Raw genomic sequence first — 25,357 nt, 5'->3', positions numbered from 1 at the left:
GGTATGCCGGATACTGCACTAGTAGAAAGATATAAATATGTGTTTTAATACAATATACAGCACACGTTCTGAGAAAAACTGGCGTGTAGGGTACCACCAATCCAATACATGCAAGTCACCAACAGTGCACAGGAACATTAATGCTTTGCTATTAAATATGCCATGCCACATTGAAAACATGTCCAACTGGCTGCACAATGTAGACCAGTGTAGACACTTAATAACATTACAGTAAAGCATGCCAGGCCACATTTAGACAATACCGAGACTGGTTGCACCAAAATGCCAGTTGAAGCAATAACACTCATCAAGAAGAGAGCACACATTCAAGCCTACGTCTCTGCGGCCTCTAACAACACGGCCAAACTCTTTAAAATCTGCAAGGAACTGGTCAATCCTGTTGCAGTCTCTACCTCTCCTGTTTCTTCCCAGGTCCTTTGTATGGCACTCACCTCTCACTTCTCTGCTAAAACTCAGGACATCCTGTCCTCTATATCCTCTCCCTCTCCCTCTCTCTGCCCCCCTTCTGCCATCTCTATCTCTCATCCTCCTTTCTCCTCTTTCTCTCTCACAACACCTGACAAGGTTTCTAGACAAGTCCGATCTATGAAAGTGTTGTCTAAACAGGTGCTCCCATGCTCCTCCAGAACCATCAACAAACATATTGACACTCTCGCTCCAGCCTTGGCCGATTTCTGCAATCACTCTTCACCACTGGAACATTCCCCTCTCCCCTTGAGCACTCCCTTGTGCACCCACTCCTCAACAAGCGGTCTACGGATCCTACCTGCCCGGCAAACTATCGCCCAATCTCCATCACCCCTTTCCTGGGCAAACTCTTGGTAAAGCTGGCCATCTCCCAGCTTACTTTCCACACTGAGTCTGTTGGTTGTCTCGATGACCATCTGTCTGCCTTCAGAGCTGTCAGAGACATGAAAACTGCTCTCCTGAACAGCGGTGAAGATCTGCTCTCTAACCTTGATTTCAGCATTCCTTCTGTCCTCATCCTCCTTGATCTTTCCTCTGCTTTCAACATGGTCAACCACGCCATCCTGATCAATCGACTATGTGAGAACCCGGGCATCAAGGATCAGGCCCTGGAGTGGCTGAACTCCTTCCTCTTTGACTGCCCCTCCCAGGTCCAACTAGGTCCTTTTCTCTCCACCACCTCTCTCTCTACCTGTGGTGGCTCTATCCTCTCACCCTGGTTTTTCAACCCTTTGTCCCACCTGATCTCTACCTTCTCCTCCAACTTTCAGTGTTATGCAGATGACACTCAGCTTTCCTTCAAGCTCCTCCCCTCTCTCGCTCCCTCCTGACTGCCTATCCGCGATTCAGTATTGGTGTGCCTCCAAATAGCTCTGCCTCAATGCCAGTAAGACGAAGCTCATTCTCATTTCGACCCCTGCCTCTTTCCTCTTTCCCTCTCTCACTCTGGCCACCCGCCTTGGGCCCTTTTCCTTTGCCTTTCTGCGAGGCAAAAAAACATGGTGTCATATTCAACTCCACTCTCTCTTTCTCTCCTCACATCTCAGATGTTGCCAAGAAGTCCCACTAGCAGCTGCTCCTCCTCAGAGGGACTCCTCCCTTTCTCACTTTCCCCCAGAAACTCACTGTCTCCAGAGCCCAGGTTCTCTCTAGTCTGGACTACTCCAACAGCCTCTTTCTCAATCTTCCTTCCTCTACTCTCCGCCCTCTGCAACTAATCCAGAAAAGGACTGAGAGACGTATCCTTGGCCTCAAGCCCATGGATCGTATCTCTACAGCCCTGAAATATCTACACTGGCACCCGGTGGCTGCACGGATTAAGTTCAAGACCGTTTGCATTGTCCACAAGGCTTTCTGGGGCTGGGGCCGACACTTCATCCAACGCTCTCTTCCAAAATATTTTCCTTCTTGAGCCCTTCGCTCAGCTACCTCCAACTCTCTACAAGTTAGACACTTCTCCAGGCAAAGAGTTGGGGGTAGATCTCTCTCCTCTGCAGGTGCCTCCCTCTGGAATGGCCTGCCTGCCCCTCTCAAACTTGAGCCAGACAACCTGAAGTTCTGGAAGTAGCTCAAAACCTTCCTCTTCTCCTGTGCTTTCTCTCTCTCCATCCCCTGCAGACCTACCTGTCTGCTGTACCGACCGATTGCTTGGCTACCCCCAGAGTCTCACTTAGTCCAGGCTCTTTCTTGATCAGTCACCCTTGCACTGCCTCTGTGGCTACCACGCACTTAAGGGCTGTAACTGTAACCCTACAGTCCATTGTGCTCCTTGCACTACGCAGAGCCATTCTGCCATGGCTGCACTTACTCAAAGCATTACTGCCCTGTTTCCCCTCCCCTCTCCCTTGCAGTCCCCCCACTCCCTTTTCCCTTGCACTTGTCGCACTTGCATGATCTGAATGACACAAGTCCTAGTAAGATCGTTGGTCTTGTCCTCCCTCTAGCTTCCCTCCCTTGTCTTGTCACGCCTAGAAACACTTGTGTACAGGAGCGTTATAAATGCCTTATATAATATCATTTAATCACAGATGCCCAGAAAAATATACCAAGCCTCAGTAAGACACGGCTAGACTGGGAGCACCCAAATGCCAGTCTAGCCAGGTAATTACACTTAGCAAGACTTTATCAGAAATGCCCAGTTAAAAAAAAGTCATACCAAACTGAGGAATGACTCGACTGAAGGCATCAAAATGCCTCTCTAGCCACTAATAACACATATTATGCCTGCTTAGCCTGGACATGGACAACCATTATGATTTATTGTCCCGGAGCTTATGTATGAAGCTCCTTGCCTCGTAGGTAAGTACTGGGAAGAGGAAGAGTGGGACTAGGAGTAATAAAGATTACTAATAAGTAATCAAGGCATAAAACACAAGTAGTGGCACAACACCATTGAGTTGACTGGGCTTCAGCACTCCCCCCCTGAAATTTTGGGCTATGGTGACTCAACATGACTGACCTTCAGAACAGTTGCCGGACAAAACAGGATACAGATGTTAAACGTCACCTGTGTTTCGCTGTTCACAAGGGCCCAGCAATTACTAACGTAAAGCATTTCACTGTTAGTACCTGCATTCAAATGCCAAATAATTTAGGCAATTGAAATCGTGATGTGGGTTTAGTACTTGCATGCCAGGGGAGTAATTGGAAGGCTAGAGAGGGAACAGGAGACCGCTCATTCTCACAGCAGTCCACAAGTGGGTGCTTTCAGACTTAAAGGAGAGAGTTAACTGCTTTTAACATTGAAGCAGCTCTAGAATAGTCTCATTAAAATGCGTAAAGAAGTTAGATGCCCCCACACAAATAAATGTGCCCCTCCCCCACCGCCCGTGAAGTTAGCGCCTCTCCCAACATTTGAAGGGTTAGCCCCCCGAAATGTAGGTTTTGTTGCGCCCCTGAACACAAGCACAAACACCATTCACCATATACACTCACGCACACCCAGCCATCCATACATTTAAGTGAGCACCCTTTCACCATACAGGCACACCCAGGCAGCCATCCGTACATTTAAGTGTGCACCTTTTCACCACACAGGCACACATGCCTAGTCACCCACCCATACATTTAAGTGTGCCCCGTTTCACCATACGCTCCCACAGGCAGCCACCTATATATTTAATTGTGCTCCCTTTCACCATGCAGGCACTTCCAGGCAACCACCCATACATTTAAGTATGCACCCTTTCACTGTACATGCATACCCAGCCACCCATATATTTGTCTGCAACCTTTCACCATACACTCACACAGGCAGCCACCTATACATTTAAGTGTGCACTCTTTCACCATACCAGCAAACCCAGGCAACCACCCATACATTTAAAAGTGCACCCTTTCACCATACACTCACACAGGGAGCCACCTATACATTTAAGTGTGCACCCTTTCACCATACCCTCACACACACACGTCATGGGGTTGAGAGGAACCCTATTGCTTCAAAAATAAATTATTTCCTTTTGAAGTTACTATGGGCCTCATTACAACTCCGGCAGTAGCCGTGCCGGTAAAAACGGCAGGCTGCCGGCAGAGTTGTTTTTTTTCCGGCGCCTGGCTTTGGGGAATCACTGGGGAATTACAGCCCCGGAGATCCATGAAGCCAGGGGCTGGAAAATGTTACTCCCCATTCCCATTTGAGTCCCTTAGGACTCAATGGAAATGGGGACGCCGGAAGCACCGGCACTGAGTGCAACAGTGCTGGTGCTTCTGTCAAAGTCTGTGAGCGGCTGCTGTCCCGCCCGCCAGGTCTGACCTGGTGGGCAGGAATGCAGCCGCTAACAGAACTCAGAGTGTTCCGGTCCGGTAGCAATGGTGACGGTATGCTTACCGGCACCGTGGTCACTGAACCGGCACACTCATAATAAGGTCCTAAGACTTCATAAAGAAATTATTTCCGTTAAGGACCGAACCATAACAAAAATAATTTCTTATGAAGGTAGAGTGACTCTAAAAATACATCATTTCTGTTTGAAGTCATAGGGCTCAGCCCAACCCATGACATAGAGGCCTCCAGCCTAAGGTCTTCCATTTTATGGGGTCGGGGGAGCCCTCAGACTTCAAAAAGAAAAATATTTTTCAACTCACTCTGCCTTCATAAAGAAATTATTTCTTTTACATAAATTATTTCTTTATGAATTCAGAGTGAATTCAAAAAGAAACTTTAAAAAAAAATTGGGATTTTTTTTCTCTCCAAGTGGGGCCCTCTCCCAGGAAATGTGCTAGTGGGGCACCCCACACCACGGGGGCTGTGAGGCCCCCGTTATGCCAGTGCAATTTACACTAGAACAAAATAGAGGATGCCTTCACAAACAGCAGATGGGAACAGAGTTGTTTAAACCATTTCATACATGTTTCTTAAATACTTGCATGCCGCTGCTGATGGAGGAATAATTTGGCAAGATCGTGAATGGACATCACAGATTCAATTGCCTCTAGGTTCTGCTATGATATGATATGATGTGGCATTTATAATGCGCCTGTACACAAGTGCTTCTAGAGGCTGTTGCAATAGACCAGCCTAGAGAGAACCAGAGCTCTGGAGACAATGAGTTTCTGGGGAAAAGTGAGAAAATTAATAATACCTCTTAGGAGGTGCAGCTGATAGTTTGACTTCTTAGAGACGTCAGAGATGTGAGGAGAAAAAGAGAGGGTGGAGTCAAAGATGACACCAAGGTTCTTAGACTACCAGGAAGGAGCAGGAAGAGGGCTCAGAGTGGGCAGCCAGAGAGAGAGAGGAAAGGAGGGAGCGGGTGCCCCAACGAGGGAGATGTCAGTCTAACTGTCATTAAGGCAGAGATCATTGGTGACACACCATTGAGAATTGCGGCCAGATGCTCTGAAATGAGAGAAGAAGCAGAGGTGGCTGAGGAGAGCCTGAAAGAGAGCTGAGTGACATCTGCATAACATTGAAATTTGGAGCAGAAAGTAGTGATGCATTGGGAAAGAGGTGCCAGGTAGTAGTTGAAGAGCCAGGGAGAGAGGTTAGATCCCTGGGGAACACCATAAGTAGAGAGAGAGCTAGAAGAGAGGAAAGACCCCAGTTGGACATGAGAGAGTCGGTCGGTGAGAAAGGAGGTCAACCAGGCCAGGGCCTGATCAGTAATACAAAGGTTGTTGCAGAGATGATTGAGCAGGATGGCATGGTCGACCGTGTCAAAAGCAGAGGATAGATCAAGGAGAATGAGGACAGAAGGGAGATTAGAGTCAAGATTAGAGAGCATATCTTCACGGGTCTTCAGGAGAGCAGCTTCCATGCTTCTGGCACCTGTGAAGTCAGACTGGTGGTCATGGAGGCAACCAACAGATTCAGTGTGTGGATTAAGCTGTGAGATGGCCAGCTTTTCCAAGAGTTTACCCAGGAAAGGAGTGATGAAGATTGGGCAATAGTTAGCAGGAGAGGAAAGATCAGCCGAGGGCTTCTTTAGAAGGGGGTGCACAAGGGAGTGCTTAAGAGGGGAGGGAAAAGTTCCAGTGGCAGAGGAGTGATTGCAGGAATCAGCCAAGGCTGGAGCAAGGGTGTCGATGTAGTCCTTGATTGTTCTGGATGAGCAGGTGAGAAACTGCTTTGACGAGACTTTCATATATCAGACTTGTGTAGAAACATTATCGGGTGAAGAGGGGAAATGAGCAGAAAGGAGGAGGAAAGACAGCCTCAGACGGGCCAGGAGTGGTAGAGGAGGAGGACGAGGAGGAGGTAGAGGAAGAGATGGTGGACAGGATGTCCTGGGTTTTAGTAGTGAAATGATATGCCAAGGCCGTGCAGAGGACCTGGGATGGAACAGGAGAAGTAGAGACTGCAGAAGTTGTTAGATGCCGCAGAGATGCGGGCTTGGATGTAGGTTCTCAGAGAGGACAGATCGTATCTACTGCCTTTGGAGCAGGTGGCAGGCCAATTTGTCAGGGGGTGCGCCTGATGCCCTCCACACTTGCGTTTAAGAGTGGCAACTTTGGAATTGTACCAAGAGTTGCACTTGGATTTGGTCTTCAAGCAAATCCTCTTGACAGGGGCAAGGACATCCAGAGTGTTAGAAATGGAGAGATGCAAGTTAGAGAGGGCTGTGTCGGGCTGTGAGTCAGCCAAAGGTGCAGAATGAGAAGAGAAAGTATCGGAGAAAGCCTCACCTGACACACGCTTCATGGATCCGATGACTGAGAAGGTAGGTGGCAGTGCTGGAGTCGGCTTGACCTGCACCCCCTAAAGGGGCTGCTCCTGAACGTAATGTGTGTGTATAATTCATTTGCAAGGGGAGTTTTAGACTTGGTTCTCTAAAACTAGAACAATATTTGAATTTGAGAATATGGGCCCCTAAGTAGTGGTCAAAGTGATCCGTAACTAACAGGAACTCAGTTCCACCACTATCATTTCTTAATGTTTTTTGTTCTGCTATTTTTTATAACAATTTTCACAGTTTACTGATATACAGAAAACACTGTAGGCTCCATGGCAAAGTATATGCTCATCACATTATGCATGTATTTTGTTCTTCATTAAAGCCCTGGCAGAACCTTGATGGGCAAAACATATAGCTTAATTCTTGAATTAATGTATCCCTTTGGCATTGTTTGCCTCTTTTTTTTTTTTATAAACAAAGAAGAGATCAAGGGGTATGTGTCACCAGCATACCCTTCACATTAAGGGGATCACCCTTTCAAATTTTTAGACAATAAAGCTGGTGCCTACGGTTGCTTAACGCTAGTTATCTGGTTGCTTAGTTAAGTGTTTGGTTAACATCCTCAAGTTATTTTATATATGAAATTCATAGACTAATGCACACTAATTCGTAGAAAAATATACATATTTTTATTTCATCAAAAATACTCAAATTTTAAGAACATCAACAGTATAAGCATTTAATTAATAAATTGTTTATCCCATACATTTAAAACAGACAGTTCATGTGACAGAGAAACAGATGCAAAAGTTAAGATCTTCGTTCTAAAAGCTCTTAGAGACAGATTCTAAATTTCTTTTGAGCTTGATACACTTGTGTGTTTATATTGTTTCTCAAGTTCATTCAGACATCGTTTCACACATCTCTTTTAGACTTGTTTCATACATTCTCATATCCCAGCATTTATCACACGTCCTTTCAAAACATAAATAATGCCCAACATGTTTCTTCCCGTTTTTGTTATTTCTATGGTAATTGTAAGGGAATTCTTCAGGGGCTAATACAAGAAAATTAACCAGTTTAGCATATGTATTTCTGTCAGTAATGTAATATAAAACTATATTGTTAAATATTACAAATATCCTTATATCAATATTATCTGATAAGGTTTCGATGGTCTCTTCACTATGTAGGACTATTATTCCCCATGTTTTCCATTCAATTTGGACAAAGCAGTAACCACCTAGCGGGAAGCAACAGAAAAAGAAATAGGCGTATTAGTAACCTATTCGTGCTACTATAAACTACATTAATTGTCAATATTCAGTGGCAGTTTAGCAATCAAAAAAAACACACAGACACTTGATGTGGCATTCATGAGACATCAAAGTCTCTTTAACGATGTAATGTAATTTCAGGAGTATTATTTTGTCTTCTTACTAGCGGTTGGAGACATTTGAAAGATGTTAATTGAAATGGTTTATGTAAAAAAAGAGAGTGAGGCTAATAGCCTTAAATCTTTTATACAACTGATATAGAGGAAGGATTAATTTCTACCACTCACCTCGAGTGTATTCTTTTTCAGATTATTTTGTTGGCTTCGAGTTGGTAACGAAATGGAGTCTCTATATTCTATTCAGTAACATAGGTTATATTGGTTTCTAAAATTGCAAAAGAAAATAATATCTGCTTCATCGTTCTATATTGTGGAGAAATCGTCATTTTTCTAAAGAAGTTTTTTTTAAAACTATGACACTTACTTTAGTTCTAGTGTTACATTGAGCCTTAGATGTTCGCAATGTTAAATATTCCGTCCGGTTCCAATAATTACATCATGGTTACGTATGCTCTGTTCATCCGTGTTGTAATTGTGGGTATATACTCTCTTTGCTCCTTTCTAAAGTTGAAAGAGGGCTAAACGTTAGTTGGAACTGTCTCGATCCATGTAGATGTAGAGGTAACACAGGTTAAGTAATCTAGTTGTCAAGTGTTCCATCATTTAGTTTGTGATGAAAGGCCCCCCATAGCGGAGGATTTATCTAAGTCGTTAAGTTAAAAAATCTTTGCATCATACGATCCCGTCTATGCAAGATAGACTAAGAATATGTAGCTAGGAGATTCTATCTGTTTGTTCTTCGCTTTTCTTACCGTGGAGGGGTGCCCTTTAGGCTCCGTGTTTCCGTGTCCTACGATACTTCAGCGATCGATGCGTAAGTATTTCCGGGTTATGCCTCTAGTGTTTCAAGGCATATCCGGGTTATTTATGACAGCGTTCCTCGTGTGCGCATGCGTCGGCGCAATCCTTCTAACTAGCAGCCTAACGCCCAAGTTCACCACACGATCTGGCGGCTAAAATTGCAACCAATCATCCGCAGCCCGAAACAACCCTACAGTCCACATGGGCGGGGTTAAACCTTTCAGCGGAACAGTCATAGAGAAGTAAGAGGCTTTAGATTTGTAGATTTCTACAATCCTAGGTCAATAAATCGATTTTTTCATTCAGGCCAGTAAGCATACTTTTGGTAAGGAAGATTAGCTGTTGTTCTTTTTTCAAAAGTGTTTTTTTATCTTTATTCATATCCATACTTAACCTTTGTTTAAAAAGTACAGTCCAGCTGATTTCTTCCACTTTGTGGTTAAATTCACACCAATGTTCAACTAAAGGTGCATTAAGGGTTTTGTTTCTAATACAGCTTTTATGTTCTCCTATTCTGATTTTAATTTTTCTTTCTGTTTTGCCAATATAGATTTTTTTGCACGGACACCATATTGCATATATAACCATCTTGGTGTTGCAATTGCTAAGGCTTTTTTGTTGCCATAGTGTTTGTAAGCCAATATCGACTGCTGTACTTTTAAACGTTAAAGGGCAACAACGGCAATTTCCGCATGGTGTGTGGCCTGTTAGGTTTTGAAAACCCCATTGTTGCGGCAATGTTATTTGTGTTGTTTGTTTTTTACTTATATCATTTCTTGTCAGAATTTCTTTTATATTGCGACTTCTCTTGAATGCAATAATAGGTCGCGCAATTGGATGTTCACAATTTTCCAAAAGGTGCCAGTTTTTGCCGATGATTTTTTTGATTCCGTTAGAAAGGTGATTATAGGTACTTACAAAGACAAGTCTTTTGTTGGCTTCTTGCTGAGTTTGTTTTGTGCGTTGTGTCTTGTATTCTAACAAAGCCTCTCTGTTGTTGTTTTTTGCCCGTTTCAAGGCACTTTGGGTGATTTTATTGGGGTATCCCCTGTCTTCTAGTTTTTCTTTCATTTTCATTGCTTCATTTTGGAAATCAATTCTATTTGTACTGTTCCTTTTAAGTCTTAGAAATTGTCCCAAGGGTAGATTATCACGCACATGACGTGGGTGGAAACTTGAATAGTGTAGCAAGGAGTTTTTGTCAGAAGGTTTATTATATGGTTTAACATACAGTCTTCTTGAATTAGGTTCAGCGCTGATCTTAATATCTAGAAAGACTAACGAGGTTGTGCTGTGTTGGTGGGTAAATTTAAGGAAACTGTTTTGTACATCGATCCATTTATAAAAAAGTTCCAGTTCTTGTAGACTTCCTGTCCAAATCATAAAAATGTCGTCTATATACCGACGCCATTTTTTAATCTGGCTAATAAATGGATTTGTGTTGTTCATGATAATATTGATTTCAAATCCTTCCATATAGAGATTAGCTACACTGGGCGCTAAAGTGGCGCCCATAGCGGTGCCTTGTATCTGTTTAAAGAACTCTCCGTTGAAATGGAAATAGCTCTCGACTAAGGCCATCTCTGCACACCATAAGATAAATGATACTGGGGTAGTTATCACTGTATGTTCAGTTAGTAGTTTTTCTTCGAGTACTTCTAAAGATAGTTGTTGAGGAATACTCGTGTATAGGGCCACTACGTCAAGACCAACTAGAAATTCTGTTTGTGAATCAAAGTCCAAGTTTTCTACTTCTGATATAATCTGGGTAGTATCTTGTATATAAGAAGCCATTTTTTTCACCAAAGGTTGTAAAAAGGTATCAGCGAATTTAGACAATGGCTCTAAAACGGAATTCACTCCTGAAACAATCGGTCTACCCGGTGGGTTGGTCATCGCTTTGTGTATTTTCGGTAAAATATAGAATTGCGGGATCTGTGGTTTATCTTTAATAAGGAAATCACATTCTTTACGACTAATCCATCCTCTCTCGTATGCTTTTGTAACTTTTAAGGTAATCATTTTAACCAGTCGCGGAGTGGGGTCGTTTGTTAATGTTTGGTAGCATGTGAGATCTAATAACTGACGATAGCATTCTCTTATGTATTCTGCTCGATTGAGGATCACTATAGCTCCTCCTTTATCAGCTCTGCGAATAATGATTTTGTGATTACTGGAGAGTTGCTTAAGGGCAATAGTTTCGTTCTTACTGATGTTCTGAAAGATTTTCTTACCCTTCGCCTGTTGTTCTAGGGTTGTAATTTCTTTTAATACTCTTTTGTTGAATACCGTAGCTTCTGGACTCTGGGCTGCCGTTGGTACACAGAAGGTTGATTTGTTCATCAAACCTGAGTCCGATATTTCTTGTTCGTATGTTTTATTCTCAAAGAATTGGTATAGATGGATTTTTCTCATGAAATGGTTGAATTCCTGTCGAAAGGTAAATGGACTATGGCGATTCGTTGGGACATAACCCATACCTTTTTCAAGTAATTTCATTTCTTGTGATGTCGGTTGATAATCAGAAAGATTCACCACAAGGCTGCCATGCTTCGGGTGACTCGAGGTTCCAGATCCCATGTCTCCGCTCCGTTCTCTAAAAAATGTTGTTGTTGGGCATTAGGTCTATCGTTAAAGTTGCTTCCTCTTCTATTATTACCTCTACGGCCTCGGGAGTTTCCTCTCCTCATGTTACGTCGATTAGGTTTGCCACGGTAAGATTTATTGTCTCCATATGAACTTCCATCGCTTGAGCTAAAAGATGTGTTTCTAAATGAGACTTTCTTCTTGTTACTTTGTCCATTTAGTGTAGGGGTATCATCCATTATTTCTTGTGTAAAGTAGTTGTCTCGTGTGTAGGGGAAGGCTTTCTCGTGTGTAAAGTTAGTAAGATCTTTATTCATCCTTCTTACCCTTTCGCGTAATGTATCTTCTTTAAACATGTTCATTTCGGCAATAAGGTCATCCAATCTTTTTTTGTAGAGGTCTAGGGGTAAAATTTTTTGTATTTCTTCCTCAAGTTTTTTGAGGTCGATCAAAATCTTTTCTGTCATTTCAGTGGCGGTATCAATTATCAAGATTAGCCAATCCCGTCCGCATTTGTTTGCCTCTTTCCATATTTGCTGCTTGGAAGGGTGTTTCTTACATGTTGTCATACGCACAACTACTCATCCACCACTTAGTCTCCCAGAGCCCGTGCAGCGGAATGGGGGAAGATTAGATGAACGTATTGTGCTACATGAAAAATGTAGGACTTTCCCTCTTCCCCTTGACTTTTGTTTTCCTACACTAGTTTTCTTTGCTATTAAACTATTATAGATTCTAGTGTATTTATTTATGGATTGTTGATTTATACAGCGCCAAGTGCAATGCAGAGTTGCTTCGTGACGCCCTAAAATGGAGGCGGAGAGGTGTGAATCCAGACAGGAGAGGACATAGCAGGGGTGTTGCTAGGTCTGAAAAAGACCCAGGACTACGCTGATGTCGGAACTGTTGGGACTGGGGCTAGCTAGTCTTTTGGCTGTAGCTCCTGAGATTCTATCCAGGGCTACAACCGAAAGACCAGGGGCCGTAGGCCCCTTAGCGCCGCCCCTTAGCAACGCCTCTGGGACATAGTAGGCTGGTCATCCATAGGTCTCGGTACCTTCAGATCACTGTAAGAGCCTTAAAGGGAAGAGAGGCAAGTCTAAGCGAGGGAGTTGAGGAAGTGCGGAGGGAGTGGATAAGTGCATTGCAGAGGAGCAACAGAGCTGCCAGTGCAACAGGAAGTAGGCTCCAAGGGAAAGCCTGGAGATGGTAGTTCAGAAGTTCAGGCGCCTCCTGCAAACTAAGAACATGAAACTGTGGTACAACTATATAAAAAGCCACAGGGAGGTTGACTACAAAAGTCAAATCTAAATGGCCGCCCACCCATGGACATGTTTCAGAATGTCCATCCATTTGCCTCAGCCACAAATGCTCAACACGTGTTGCTACGCACTCCTGTCTGCACCCTTTATCCTCACCCCTCTGCCTCTGCCCCCAATGTCTAGTCTGGGCCGCTAAGAATCGCGTCACCGTAGGCAGGTGGAAGTAGGGCCTAGACTCGCGCAGAGTCTAGAATCGCGTCACAGTCACAGTAGGCAGGTGGAAGTAGGGCCTAGACTCGCGCAGAGTCTAGAATCGCGTCACAATAGGCAGGTGGAAGTAGGGCCTAGACTCGCGCAGAGTCTAGAATCGCGTCACAGTAGGCAGTTGGAAGTAGGGCCTAGACTCGCGCAGAGTCTTTTTCGCAAGCCTGATGGCACTGGCAGGAGAAAGGTTTAACGAGAAATGAGAAGAGCCACTGTTGTCAGGTGTCCAAAGCTTTTCGGAAGGCAAATAAATACTCCAGTGGAAGAAAGACTTGTATGTACTCGGAAGGCTGAGGTCAAAGGGCAACACGAGGATTCGAAGCTACAGATGGATATAGAAGCCTATTTGAAAAACCAAAAATAGTGGTGAAAGTGGTCAGGGGAGAAAAGGGACAAACAGAGGAGACGGATGGCCTCCACATCCATCAAGAATAAAGACAACACAGTTGTTTGGTATTTAACAAAATGACAAACTTAGTCTGACACTGTGTTTGTGAGGCTTAAGGGGAGTATGTGCACTCGGTTATCAGGGCAGTTTCTAAACACTATGGTCCCCTTACAGCAGCTTCACCCCAACATTATAAAATCATTGCAACATCATCAAAAGCGATTATGCTAAACTTAATGAGTGGACACAACAAAATAGACAAGATTATTGAAAAAACTAGTAACTTCCATTGTTTTGCGTTTATGTCCATTGTCTTAAGCATGCTTTCCTAGATTTTGCTGCTGCAAAAGGCTTTATATCGCTGCTGCGTAACCCCTTTTTCTGATCATTTTGTTCTTACTTGAAAGCATAACTAGAGCCAGCAGAGTCGCTTTAGACATTAAAGACCGTAAATACGTTTCAGCCGATTTCATTTACTGAAACTCTTCTCAGTGTTATGGTGTGTATACCACGCACCACTGCCATTTTCATGGTCTCCAGCCGCTGTGGGGGGTCTGATAAGAATGAGGCCTGGAAGGGGTTAGTTAGTGGGATTGATCAATAACTGGTGACATCAACTAAAACTGAGGTCATTGGGGTGATTGACATTTGTAAACAACAAACATTTCTTTTTATGGTCAATCCGTCGTAACAAAAAAAACATTTTCACTACTGACAAGCCATCATTTCTGTCTTTGTCAATGCTCCCCTATGGTCACCATGAGTGAGGCATTTTTTGAGTAGCGTACACTGCAAACTGAATCACTTACAGGGACTCGCAATTTTAGCAGCTGAGGCACAGTTAGATTAAATGATTTATCCAAGATCACATAATTAGGTTAAGTGGTGGAGCCAGGATTTGAGCACAGTCTGCATTTTAGTCACTTGACCACATATCTTCCCATCGCTAGTTGGCGCAGCTGTGTGTTAATGTCTGGCTTCACATTACTGAAACAATATTCTCCTTCATAGAGATTACTTGAAAAGCAACACACGTGACATTATAAAGCAACCTGACAAAATATAGAAACGCTTTGAGAAAAATGGTATGATTGTAGCTTTATTTTCCCCATCCTGAAGAGACTTAAAGCTGCACAGGAAAAGAAATTGAATGCATGCATGTTAAGTTTGCCTGCTTATGTTCATTGCTTTATACATCATGCATCTCTATGCAGCCCTCCCATTTCTAATCATCCAAATTTCGCAGCTGGCAATCCTTGTCTGCTACACACTGCTCTCCGATTAATGTCCCTCTCCTCGCAACCCCCATCATGGCATCACCCGATGCGTTAGGACTACCAAACACAACCACAATTTCTCCCAAATGTCTGTCTTCTTTGCCTAAATGCTTATCTTGTGCGCATCATCCTCTAGTCTGTGATCAAACAAATCACCTCTGACATCTATCTTTAAGGTCACATTCAGAGTAACACAAACAACGGGAAAGTTGTACCACCCCAACTAAGATTGTGATTTACCAACCACCTGTGAACAGTCGCTCTGCCCGTGAAAACTATCCCCCTCACCACCCTGGGCATCACCTACACGCCATCCTCCAGACGGTGGTTGAATTGAACATCCCCACCCATTTTTTTCTGACCTTGGCCACACTCAAATGTCATGGAAGATTGCAAAGGCGGACCATCCTGAGGAAATCAAGGGCACTTCATCTCTAGAAAAACACACCTTTCCTTACGCACCTCATCCAAATTCACATCGCCCATCTGGACCTGAAAGAGTAATTCCACTCCTTTCCACTCACCCGCTACCCCTAGAAGGACCAGATCCTGTATAGCCACCAACAAGACTTTCACTGAACCCCAGTACCCCAGCATCCTTACACCTCAGCATGACACACCCTGGCCTTGACCTCTTTCCTGCGCGCGCTGCTCTGACACAGGCATGCCCCACCACCCCAAGCCACTGAATCACCAACAAAGACACTCATACCTTCTTCTCGACCATACCTTTCTCTTTTTACCCTCCATGGATGGCCCACCAATCTCAATCCTTTTGAAAAATGTTCCCTTTATGCTACCATCAGTGTATGACATCCCCACTCCACAGACTCTCTCAGGGTCCCCAAAATCACTCAGACTCTGCCACACCACAGTCGTCCTCAAACCAAGCAGAGCCAAGATCCCACACTCTTCTTCTCCAGACTGGCAGAACAGCCAACACTAACACCCAGGAGTAGTGGAAGGGCCCAAAACCTGACCACCCCGAGTCAACAAGTCATGCGCCTTCCCACTGTGAATAACACATTCACACTGAAACTGATGCACTGTGTCGAGCTAAGAAGCCACACTGATAATTGCCGTGCTTACATTGACAGACAGAGTTTGACCACCCATTGCCATTTAGCCTTACTCGGATGTAGGGGAAGTGGTAAACGCGCGCTGCCCTCTTCGGAACATTTCTAGCAGCAACCTGCGTTGAGCAGATACTCTTCTCCTCCAATGGGAATGCTGTGCGGTGTAAGGACCATGGAAATGGCAAACGGTGCACTTTGCAAATGCACCTTAACTTCTCCCTTTAAGGAGCTTGGAGATGTGGACGCCGTCCCTCGCGCATCCCTGATCGTTCTCATACAAACGAAAGGAGAATGCCAGGATCCCTGGCGAAAGGTGGAGATAGTCCACTCCACAAAGGGGTAGAAGGAGGAGTGAGGACTCAGCGGGACAGTTTGAATAACCTCTATGATGGAGAAAGGAATGGACCCCAAAGTAGATGATTATCTTGAAGGCGGTTAATCACAGAACTCTAGGGAACACGTTTGCTCAAAGGGATGGTACCGGCAATACAATCTGATTGAGCTCACTGGCTGCATGACCTGAAACACAGATCATGGCATAGCGACTTCAAAAGACTGGGGTAGGACATTGATTGATAAAGTGTTTTAAGAAGTGCCATTGATAGGCAATAGAGTTTGCTGTTGAAGTGGGTCCATTGGGAGGAACGGATGGCAAAGGGCGGTGCTGCAAGGATCAGTCCTCCAGCTATTGTGCCTCAATGTGTTCATAAATGGCACAGCTGAGGGGTAAGTGGGCAGGGGATGTCGTCTGTACCTGAGGTGATGATCACTCGTAGGTTCGACAGGCCATGTGACGAGGAAAGAAATAGCCAGCATGTCGAAATCATTGTGAGTGGTCAGAGTGGCGAAAACCAACATATAAGTCAAACCCACTCATGTGGGTAACTCAGCAGTGTGCCTTTTCACCGGCCTTTTGGGTTCCTCAACCAATCGTGCTGTCCGTCAATCAGTGGGCGATGCGCCACCAGCCGTGAAGAACCAGGGACTTAGGCTGACATGGGCTCAGAGTACTGAAGTAGTGTTCTGCACCTTAGCGGGATACCTTTCAACCCCAAGTGCAATAAATCTGGCGCTCCAGCCTGCTCCCCGTTTCGTTTGCAAGAGTACTTTCTGGTGCTTGTTTCTTGATTTTGGAATGGACCAATTTTACATTTTTTGCAACAGCCTAGACGCACAGTTAGGACGCAGAGGCCATGGTGGGCGCAAGAGTGGAGCAAGGTTATAAAAGTGATGAAACAGAAGAGGGATCTTGGTGTCACCATATCAAGAGACCTCAAAGTTGTAGGGGAGAGTGGGAACTGTACTGAGGTGCAAAGGAAAGGGATAGAAAGCAGGAGGAAGTCGTATGTCACCACCACGCATGCCACCTAGGCCCTCCTCAGGAGACTTGCGGGCAGATTTAGAGTTACTTTCCCAGAAACATTCTAACTGCAAACATGGCGCCTGTTTTGAAATGCATGTCCTATGGACTTTCTGGGGGATATCTTCTGGTCACGCTTTATGTGAGGTGAACATGTCCCACTCATCCTTGCCTTGTATCGGTTTCTTTTGGAGGCCTTTGGGATTATTGTCACTTGAATCTAGAATTTAGATTTATGTTTTAGCTTGCCCATGTGTATTTTGGCCTTGGATGATGTGTGTTTTCAAGTATTTTATTGTAAATTGTTTTAGTTCATTTGTTTGTTTTGTAAATTGTTCTTGTAACGTTTTGTACATTTTCCTCTTTTTTATTTGATTGATTTTCTCTTCGTGTGTTTGTAACCCATTCGTAAAATGTGAAATGTTTTTTGTAAGTCACAAAACAAATAAATAAAATGCATGTCCTATAATGAGAGTAATATTATTCTAAATATGAAAGGGTGGGGTGATTGCAGTAAAAGGTTAAAAAAAAAGAATGAACCACACAAAAGGCATTCTGTGCCTCCACCCTTCAATGGTGTATGCCTGGTCCTGATTGCGTGCTGTTGTGGTTGCACTTGGTTATCCAGCACGGGGAAGACACTCCCATTCATTGCGTGCATGGTCATTCTGTCCCCCTTTGAGAAAGTGGTGCTACCGTAACTCTTGTTAAATGAGTCTGCTTGCCATTACGGTGTTAATCCCAGCTAATGCGCTCTTCCCGTTTATTTACAGCTGTCTGCCATCCTGGGTGCAAGCACGGGGAATGCGTAGGACCAAACAAATGCAAGTGTCATCCGGGATACACGGGGAAAACCTGCAACCAAGGTAGGACGCCATTTTAAATCAACGCGCGTCTGTTTACAATGCACAGGCGTCGAGGGCTGTCCGTGTCTAGAGAGAGCTGTTCTTGTCGCTTAGGTGAAAGACACTTGCTACCGTCTGTTTAATAATGCCAACCTCTGTAGTTGTCTAATAGTGCCTTCAGTTTGTTCACTCGCCGTTGTGTCTGACGTGCTTTATCCCTCGGGCCAAACCGCCTTAGGTTTCGTCCTGCCAGGGAAGGTATTTTCTGCGGCTTTTCTGTACACTAGTGCATCATCAGAACATTGACCACCTACAAAAGTATCACTAACAACGAAAATGTGTTAATCCATAAACTCCGTGAGAAGTGTATTAGCTACAAATAACTTGCTTGAATTCAACTGCTCGCAAATGCGGTCCTGGACATCGAGTGAACCGACACAATGACAGTTGCGGGCATTGCATTCTGAAACTGCTGTTTAGTGTTTAATTGGGATTTTGGTCAGTTAGTATTTCTATTAAACTCGTAGGATTTCGCTATTTTTTCTCTGAACATAAATAGATCAATGCCCAAAGAGTGGGAGGGGGTGTGTGTGGGAGGCTAACCTATTTAAGCCACGGCCTTTGTTATCAGCCAGGGTAATTGTTAGATGGAAAAATTATGATATATCACGTTTTCTTTGGAGGCCGATATTTCGTTACTCTTAAACCATGCTTTTACGTAGCTACCATTGTCTCGGGCAACAATGAAACTGTGGTCCCCAGTTGCAAATGGCAATTAATTCCTTTTGTGATACTGTTTGAATAGTAACCAGGGGGAGCTTTTTGATACAGTGTGGTGCAAATTGTGCATTTTAAAGAATAATTATTCAGCCACACTGGTCAAAACTACTAGCCGCATAGTGAATGAACTCATCAAACTGGCCCACATTAGGCAGAAGAGTGGCCCACTTTGACTAAAAAAAGGTCCCACACCAGCATTTTGTGTATTTGTTTTGGCCCTGGGCCTATTGCCCTGTAGGCCAGTCCGAGCCTGGTAGCTACACAATCACATTTTAATGCTTGCGTGACTTTTCTTTGTTTTCAATTGTTTCATGCTTTTCGTGCTATGGGATGGATAAAAGTAAAATAAATATTGGAAGACAAAGCCTCTGGCTCTGCTGGGATGGTTGTGGAAAGGGAGGGCCTGTATTTTTCCAGCTGCTCCTGTGGAAGGCCTGGGAGGAAGGGAGCACACCTAGACTCTGCCCAATTACCTCATGTGTCTATTCTTTTCTACGCCAGTGCTAGACATGATCAACGCCCTTGACCTAACCTCTTCCACTGCCATGGGCGGGCCCATTGGCAGCCGCATGCGCTACCAAACAGCGCGACGGTCCCTTACCGCAGATGCCGATTCTTCAGTATGTCGGTATCGGATCACTGGCCAGCCGCAGGCTGCTATGAGAATTTTTATGGCCGGTCTGCGAGGGTATATTTGGACATTGACAGGTCTATTATTTTATAGGCACCAAATGGCACCACAAGTTGGGTATCTTCTCACTAAGCAACCCAATAAGCAGAAAAGAATATGAGCTCCCTGTGGACAGGTGTGTTCCTCTGGGCTGGACTATGTTCTTGACACTGGATGATCTTTTCATCCTACCAACCAGGAGGCGAGAAAATTGAATATTCATGGACTTTTAGGATTGGGCTGTTTGACATGTTTAATGAAGTGATGCAATTAGCTGTAAAATAGCGAGGGAAAAAGTGGGGACTGCTGTTTGGACAATTAATTTCTTCATTGCATCTCTCTGCAGTTAATTGGTCTCAGAATTCTTGATTCTTTTCCAAAACATCTGCATGAACACACACTAAGGATCCATTTTCCAGTGGTTAGCCACCCAATATTTCCATGCAGGGCAGTAAAAACTCCAATGGCTGTTCTTAATAATTTCCACCGCTCCAAACAAGATTTGACCTTTGAACCTGGAACACAAGCTTCACACTCTGCTCAAAACAATGAACCTGCCAAAGCGGCTACATATTGGAGGCCTCAGGCCCATACTGTTGGCCATGGCTGATATTACGCTTCTGCCATTGAAATGATGACGTTTTGGGTGGGTTAGTTTAATAGGAAAAGGATGTTTTTTTAGTAGCGGCGCTGTTGGTATTAATAGAAGCTGCAGCCTATGAAATGCTGTTGGAAAATGGTTTTGTGTGATCCTGGCCTTTTTAGAAAAGCCAGGTTGTCTGCAATGCGGCCGATGTCTAGTGCTTTCTTACTTCAGCACAGCTCACTGAAGCACACGCCATCCATTTTTAAAGTCTTCATCAAGATCAGCACCGTGGCATGTTATGGCTGGAGCCAGGAAAGTGCCATCAGCCTTAAAGAGAGGAGCTCACGTGTGCTCTGCGACGGACTCCATTAACATCAGTGCCAAACTTCAATGTTGTCAATGCTGACAGCGGTCCGGCTGGACTTGTACAATGTTGTTGGACTAAGTATCCACTATGTGGCTCCCTGATTTGTCAGGGGATTTTGGACTCCATCTCCCAGCATGCAGCAATCTCAAAACCGGTAATTCTCTGAGCTTACCTTGGGAGTTTACACCCGATGCCATAATATGTGGCACTTTCACAACAAGTAGTTTTCTCAGTTCACCATTCATGGGAAGGTACCCATACTCCCCTTGTATCCTACCCTGCAACCCTTTTCAGCTTTTGCCCCCGGCGTACCCATTTACGCGGAGGGGTGGTGAGGGTAAGTAGCACTTTATAAAATCCCAAACCATTCAGGATATCCATTTTTTCTTCTGTACAAGGCTACACGCATCTCTCTGGTAATTTGCCCTGAGTCTCCCAATATTCAGCAGTCTACTCAGCAGTGACATTCTCAGTTCACTCTGGGAATTTCGGACTCACTATCCCAGCATGCAGCAGTTTCACAACAAGTACTTTCTCACTTTGCTCTGGGGATGTGGACTCAATAATCCCACGTGCAGACTCAATCTCCTCACTCCTTCACTCAGCAGTGACTTTCTCAATTCACATTTAGTCGTTCTCTCGAGAATGGCTTACTCAAGCTTCCTTCTTCTAAGGTGCTTTAGGCCTCCTACTCCTGGCCCCAATGTGCAGCTTTATTTTTTGGATGAAAATCTCAGCACACATAATTTTTCATCAGATTTGCCTTCTCAAAATTATTTTCTCCAAATTGATTTTGGCCTCTTCCTTCAGGTTCCAATGTGCAGCTTTATTCTTTGGACTACACATTCCAGCATGCATCGTTTCCCATGAGTTTCATCTTCTCAGACGTCTTTTCTCCAAGGTGCATTGAGCCTCTGGCGCTAGGACCCAGAGTGCAAACGTGCTCCTAGGGCACTAACTTTGCTTTCCTCCATCATAGACATTTCTTCTCTCCTAGGTGCTTCGGCCCAGCCTCCCAGTTCTTCTGGTGGGATTGTAGCACTGTGTAAACGTACAACCTTTACTTTGAAAGATGTTTGGGTCTATCTTGCATGGAACGAAGGGTTGTTTTTTAGAAGATCAGCCTGAACTTGGAAGCAGCCCACATTAACCATTAGCGGAAAGAGTCAAGTACACGAGTAGACAGCAGTGCCAAGGCGCAACGCTCTGCGTATGTTCTTGAAATACATACTCTTTCCCTCTGTGAGGAACAGTCTTTTAGTTTGATGGGGTGCACCCCAAACATGGAATTCGTGGGTCCGAACCACGAATATTGCAGCATTACTGTACACATCAGTACAGAATGACACGCAGGGGTGGACAGAGAACCAAAAGAGGTCCTGGAAATAATGTTCAAAGTGGCCCCATATTACACACTTTCAACAAGCCCAACCCTTTTCCTATGAGAAAATTCGGAAATAAAATAAGTTGCCACATGAAAGAGGCCTAGGGTGCAGAGGCCTACTGGGAAATCTCCAGAGTTCCCTGTAGGCCAGCCCACCCCTGATGGCAAGCCTTGGGTAGTCATGGGTGGTAGGTACATGAGGGATCATGCAGTGGCTACGAGCTTGAATGAAAACAGACTATCTTTCAGTTTTTCCTGGACCTACGCATAAGTAAGTGGACACCTTTTATGGTTAACATTGCAGAGTGTGGGAATGAGTGTTTGGTGCATGGTGGATGTGCTGGCCGGCGGCCCTGGGCCCTTTGGCACCCTAGTCATACGCTGGTTAGCAGATGCATATGAGCCTGGCACTCAAAGCCAAAGAGTCCCAACCATGCTCCTGGGGGGCTAGTAGGCGATAGCGTTCAGGTATCATGTCCATGTAATCCTTTGCAGCTGTGCTTTGTGGGTCCAAGAGGTTCTTGGGTAGTAGCCCGTCCAGTGCCAGTTAGGAATGTGGGCACCAGGCATTAGAATCAGAACAGGTGCTAATTTCAGGGAAGCCAGCAAACTCCCACTGGATGCACGAGTGCCGCCCATTGTGTGCTATGAAAACTACACCTAAGATGTGTTTCCCTTAAACTGAACAATGTGTGAGCCTGCGCCCCTCTGCTACGTGATGCAGCGTGCTGCTGTGTACTTTCAGTGGAAGGGAGGGTCGAGGAATTGTACATAAACAGAGCTTTCAAGGAAACCTTGATTCTGGCCCACAACGAGTTACTGGAATGATACTACACTCTTGCCCGTCTCAGACTTTCCGCTCACTGCTCGGCATAAGAAACTCTCCTCTATTTGTTGTGGGGTCCTTCCCAGTAGCAAAGTACTAAGCTTGGACAAGTAAGTATATTAAGTGCCTTTACTATGCCAGGTGCATGTAAGTAAGTATCAAGTGTGAAACCACTGGCATCCAGCACCAAGACTAATTGTCACTCAGTGGAACTCTCCCACAGTCCAACACTCCACATTCCAAGCATGCACACTATTATTCCATTATTCCAACACTCAGACATACAGAAGACTAGTAACCTGCAAAGCAGAATACTACACCTCCTCCCCGTATACCCTTGGAACCAATACTCTAGGAACGCCTGACTCCGAAAGAGTTCTTCCACTGGACCTGAACCCCGCACACCATAAACCAAATGAAACCAGACACCTCTCCAGGAATATTTCACATGGACAGTAAAAAACAACCTGAAACATATCACCAAAATCACCTTGCTCCACATCCTCACAGCGACGTAACACCCAAAAGTGGACAGTGAGTTCTACGGTCAAAACCAACTCCCAAAACACCAACGAACAACCCTACCGGCCAACCTCTGACACACACCAACAGTGTCAATCCACAGAGCCCACCAAAACAAACAAAAGGACCAGCCGGAAGACTGCCACACACAACTGACAGGAAGACAACCACCCTCAAAACACAAAACTCCTCCCACTCCGGGCTGCCACCCCACGGTCCTAGGTCCACCACCCCCAGGCACAAACTTGCTCTCCCCCGAGCAAAGAACAACCCAAACACACTGTGACCACCAAAGACAACAGAACTCCTTTTACTCTGGACTGCCACCCCGAAGTCCTAGGTCTGCCACACCCAGCAGCAAACCAAAGCGCTCATCCGTGAGAAACAACACAAAACCCCCTCCCCGTCTGACAAAACACCATCCGAAATGCCCTAATATTCCAAATAGGACTGAACCAAAACACTGAAAACTGAGACTGGCAATAAACACCCCATAGGGAAAAATAAATCAGACATCCCTGAGCAGGCATGCCTGATCTGAGAACAGGATGTAACCCCACACCTCCAAAAGCAATGTAATCCACTTGCCAAAACCACAAAACAAAAACCCTGTCATCTAGACACCCTGGCCAACACGCAAACAACAATAACCGTACAAATGGTCAACCACCTCACCTGCAGAAAAAGGCACCCAACCACAAACAACCAACTAGGCACCAACTAAAACACACGGAAAACAACAGTACGCGACCTGTAAAATGAATGCACCAAAACCTGTTGCAACCCACCAGAAGAAACACACACGTTAAAACTAGGTGCAACCCATTAAGAAAATGCACCACTGCAACTTACAGCATACAACTGCACCCCAAAAGCTGCTGACAGAAATTAACTTGTCTACAGAATAACCCTGCAGCACCTTACCACTCACAGAACTACACATCACCTTACTTCAGCAAAACCCAGAACAAGACAAGCTTGACCACAGAATAAACCTGCAGCACCTCCCTGCACACATGACCCCGCAACACCTCACTGCACACATGAACCCACAGCGCCTCATTGCACACATAACCCACAGCACTTAATGCTGAACTAAACCTGGCAGCATCTAACTGCACCCATGACATACGCAGCAGGAACACTGCACCAGGCACAGGACAAACACAAAACAATGAATAAGCCTGCCGGAACACTCAAATGCCTGCAGAGCTTTAGCCCCCCACCTCCCCAACGCCGCATGGCCAAGAACCCAAAAAGGATGAGAATAAGTCCAACAAGCCCAGTACCTGAAAATGAAACAAAGTTAAAGCATACTCATAACTAACATTACATATAGTGCCCATCCATACTACACACTAGAACAGACCCCACACACCCTCAAGTCTGTTAGCCCTGGCCCACACCCAAAGGTCCATGACCCCACATGTCCCTGAAACCCAGAAACAATAACCATGCACCCTCATGTCCAAGAGACCTAAAGAAAGACCAAAACTATTGCAAGGTAAAGTCACATTCCTAATGCTAGGCCACAACATAAGCATACCAATTATACCAGACACACACAGGATAAATACGGGCCTCGAAACGTACACAACCTAGACATGAACACCTCCTCCTCCCCCAGAGAATCCAAAAGCGTCCTAAACCCTGCAGACCACAGCACAACACACGCACAGGACAACAAACAATACAGATGCTAAAACACAAGTCTCCAACAAATGAATGCTTTTTGATAGTGCCGACCACTGCCTCACCAGCGCAATCACGCTTGACAGGGGCCCGCAGCTCCCTCCTATGCTGAATTTGCCCCGTACCATGAAGCGCCACAGAGAATCTCAGCGCTGATGCCTTCAGTTTCCGTTGCTTGTGTCTCCTTCAGAACGCTGGTGTGTGACGTGACAGAGTCACCGCCCATCAGGTTTGCTGACGTGGCCATTTGCTCCTTGACATGCGTATGGATAACATCCACCTCTCCGTAGGCACCATGAAAAGGAGGGAACCTTTCTTGCAGAGAGCTGTTCCCAGGATACTGCCCCCGTCGCCGGGTGTTCCAAGGAGTCTGCAGGCTTCCACACAGCTGCGACACATAATCACTGGGTACTCTGCCGAGCTGGTCCGGCTCACCACTCCTGCACACTGTGTAGAGCCCACCTGGACCATTGCCCCCATGCCCAGCTCCAGGCTCCTCCTCACGGAGACCGTGGCCTGCAGGGACAGACCTGCCCCCACCCTGCTCCTGCGCCCAGATCCCGACACCACGGGCTGCAGATACAGGCCGTGGCAACCTCGATCTACTTCCACCAGCACTCCCCCAGCACGCTGGCCTCCGCTGCTAGAGAGAAGTAGGCAGAATGCCCATTCC

The 25,357-nt window shown here is 45.2% G+C and overlaps 1 protein-coding gene across 2 annotated transcripts in view; it reads left to right on the top strand.

Annotated features, from left to right (window-relative positions):
- Positions 1-25,357, top strand: part of NPNT (nephronectin) — a 325,821-nt gene that overhangs the window by 139,440 nt on the left and 161,024 nt on the right. For both annotated transcript variants that reach the window (XM_069630946.1, XM_069630945.1), the window contains one exon: positions 17,786-17,878. In XM_069630946.1, the coding sequence (XP_069487047.1) occupies positions 17,786-17,878 (93 nt within the window). The remainder of the gene's footprint in view (positions 1-17,785; positions 17,879-25,357) is intronic.

Source organism: Ambystoma mexicanum, chromosome 6q (assembly GCF_040938575.1).
Source record: "Ambystoma mexicanum isolate Mex_15411 chromosome 6q, UKY_AmexF1_1, whole genome shotgun sequence".
Lineage (NCBI taxonomy): Eukaryota > Metazoa > Chordata > Amphibia > Caudata > Ambystomatidae > Ambystoma > Ambystoma mexicanum.
This window is presented reverse-complemented; position numbering and strand designations above follow the sequence as displayed.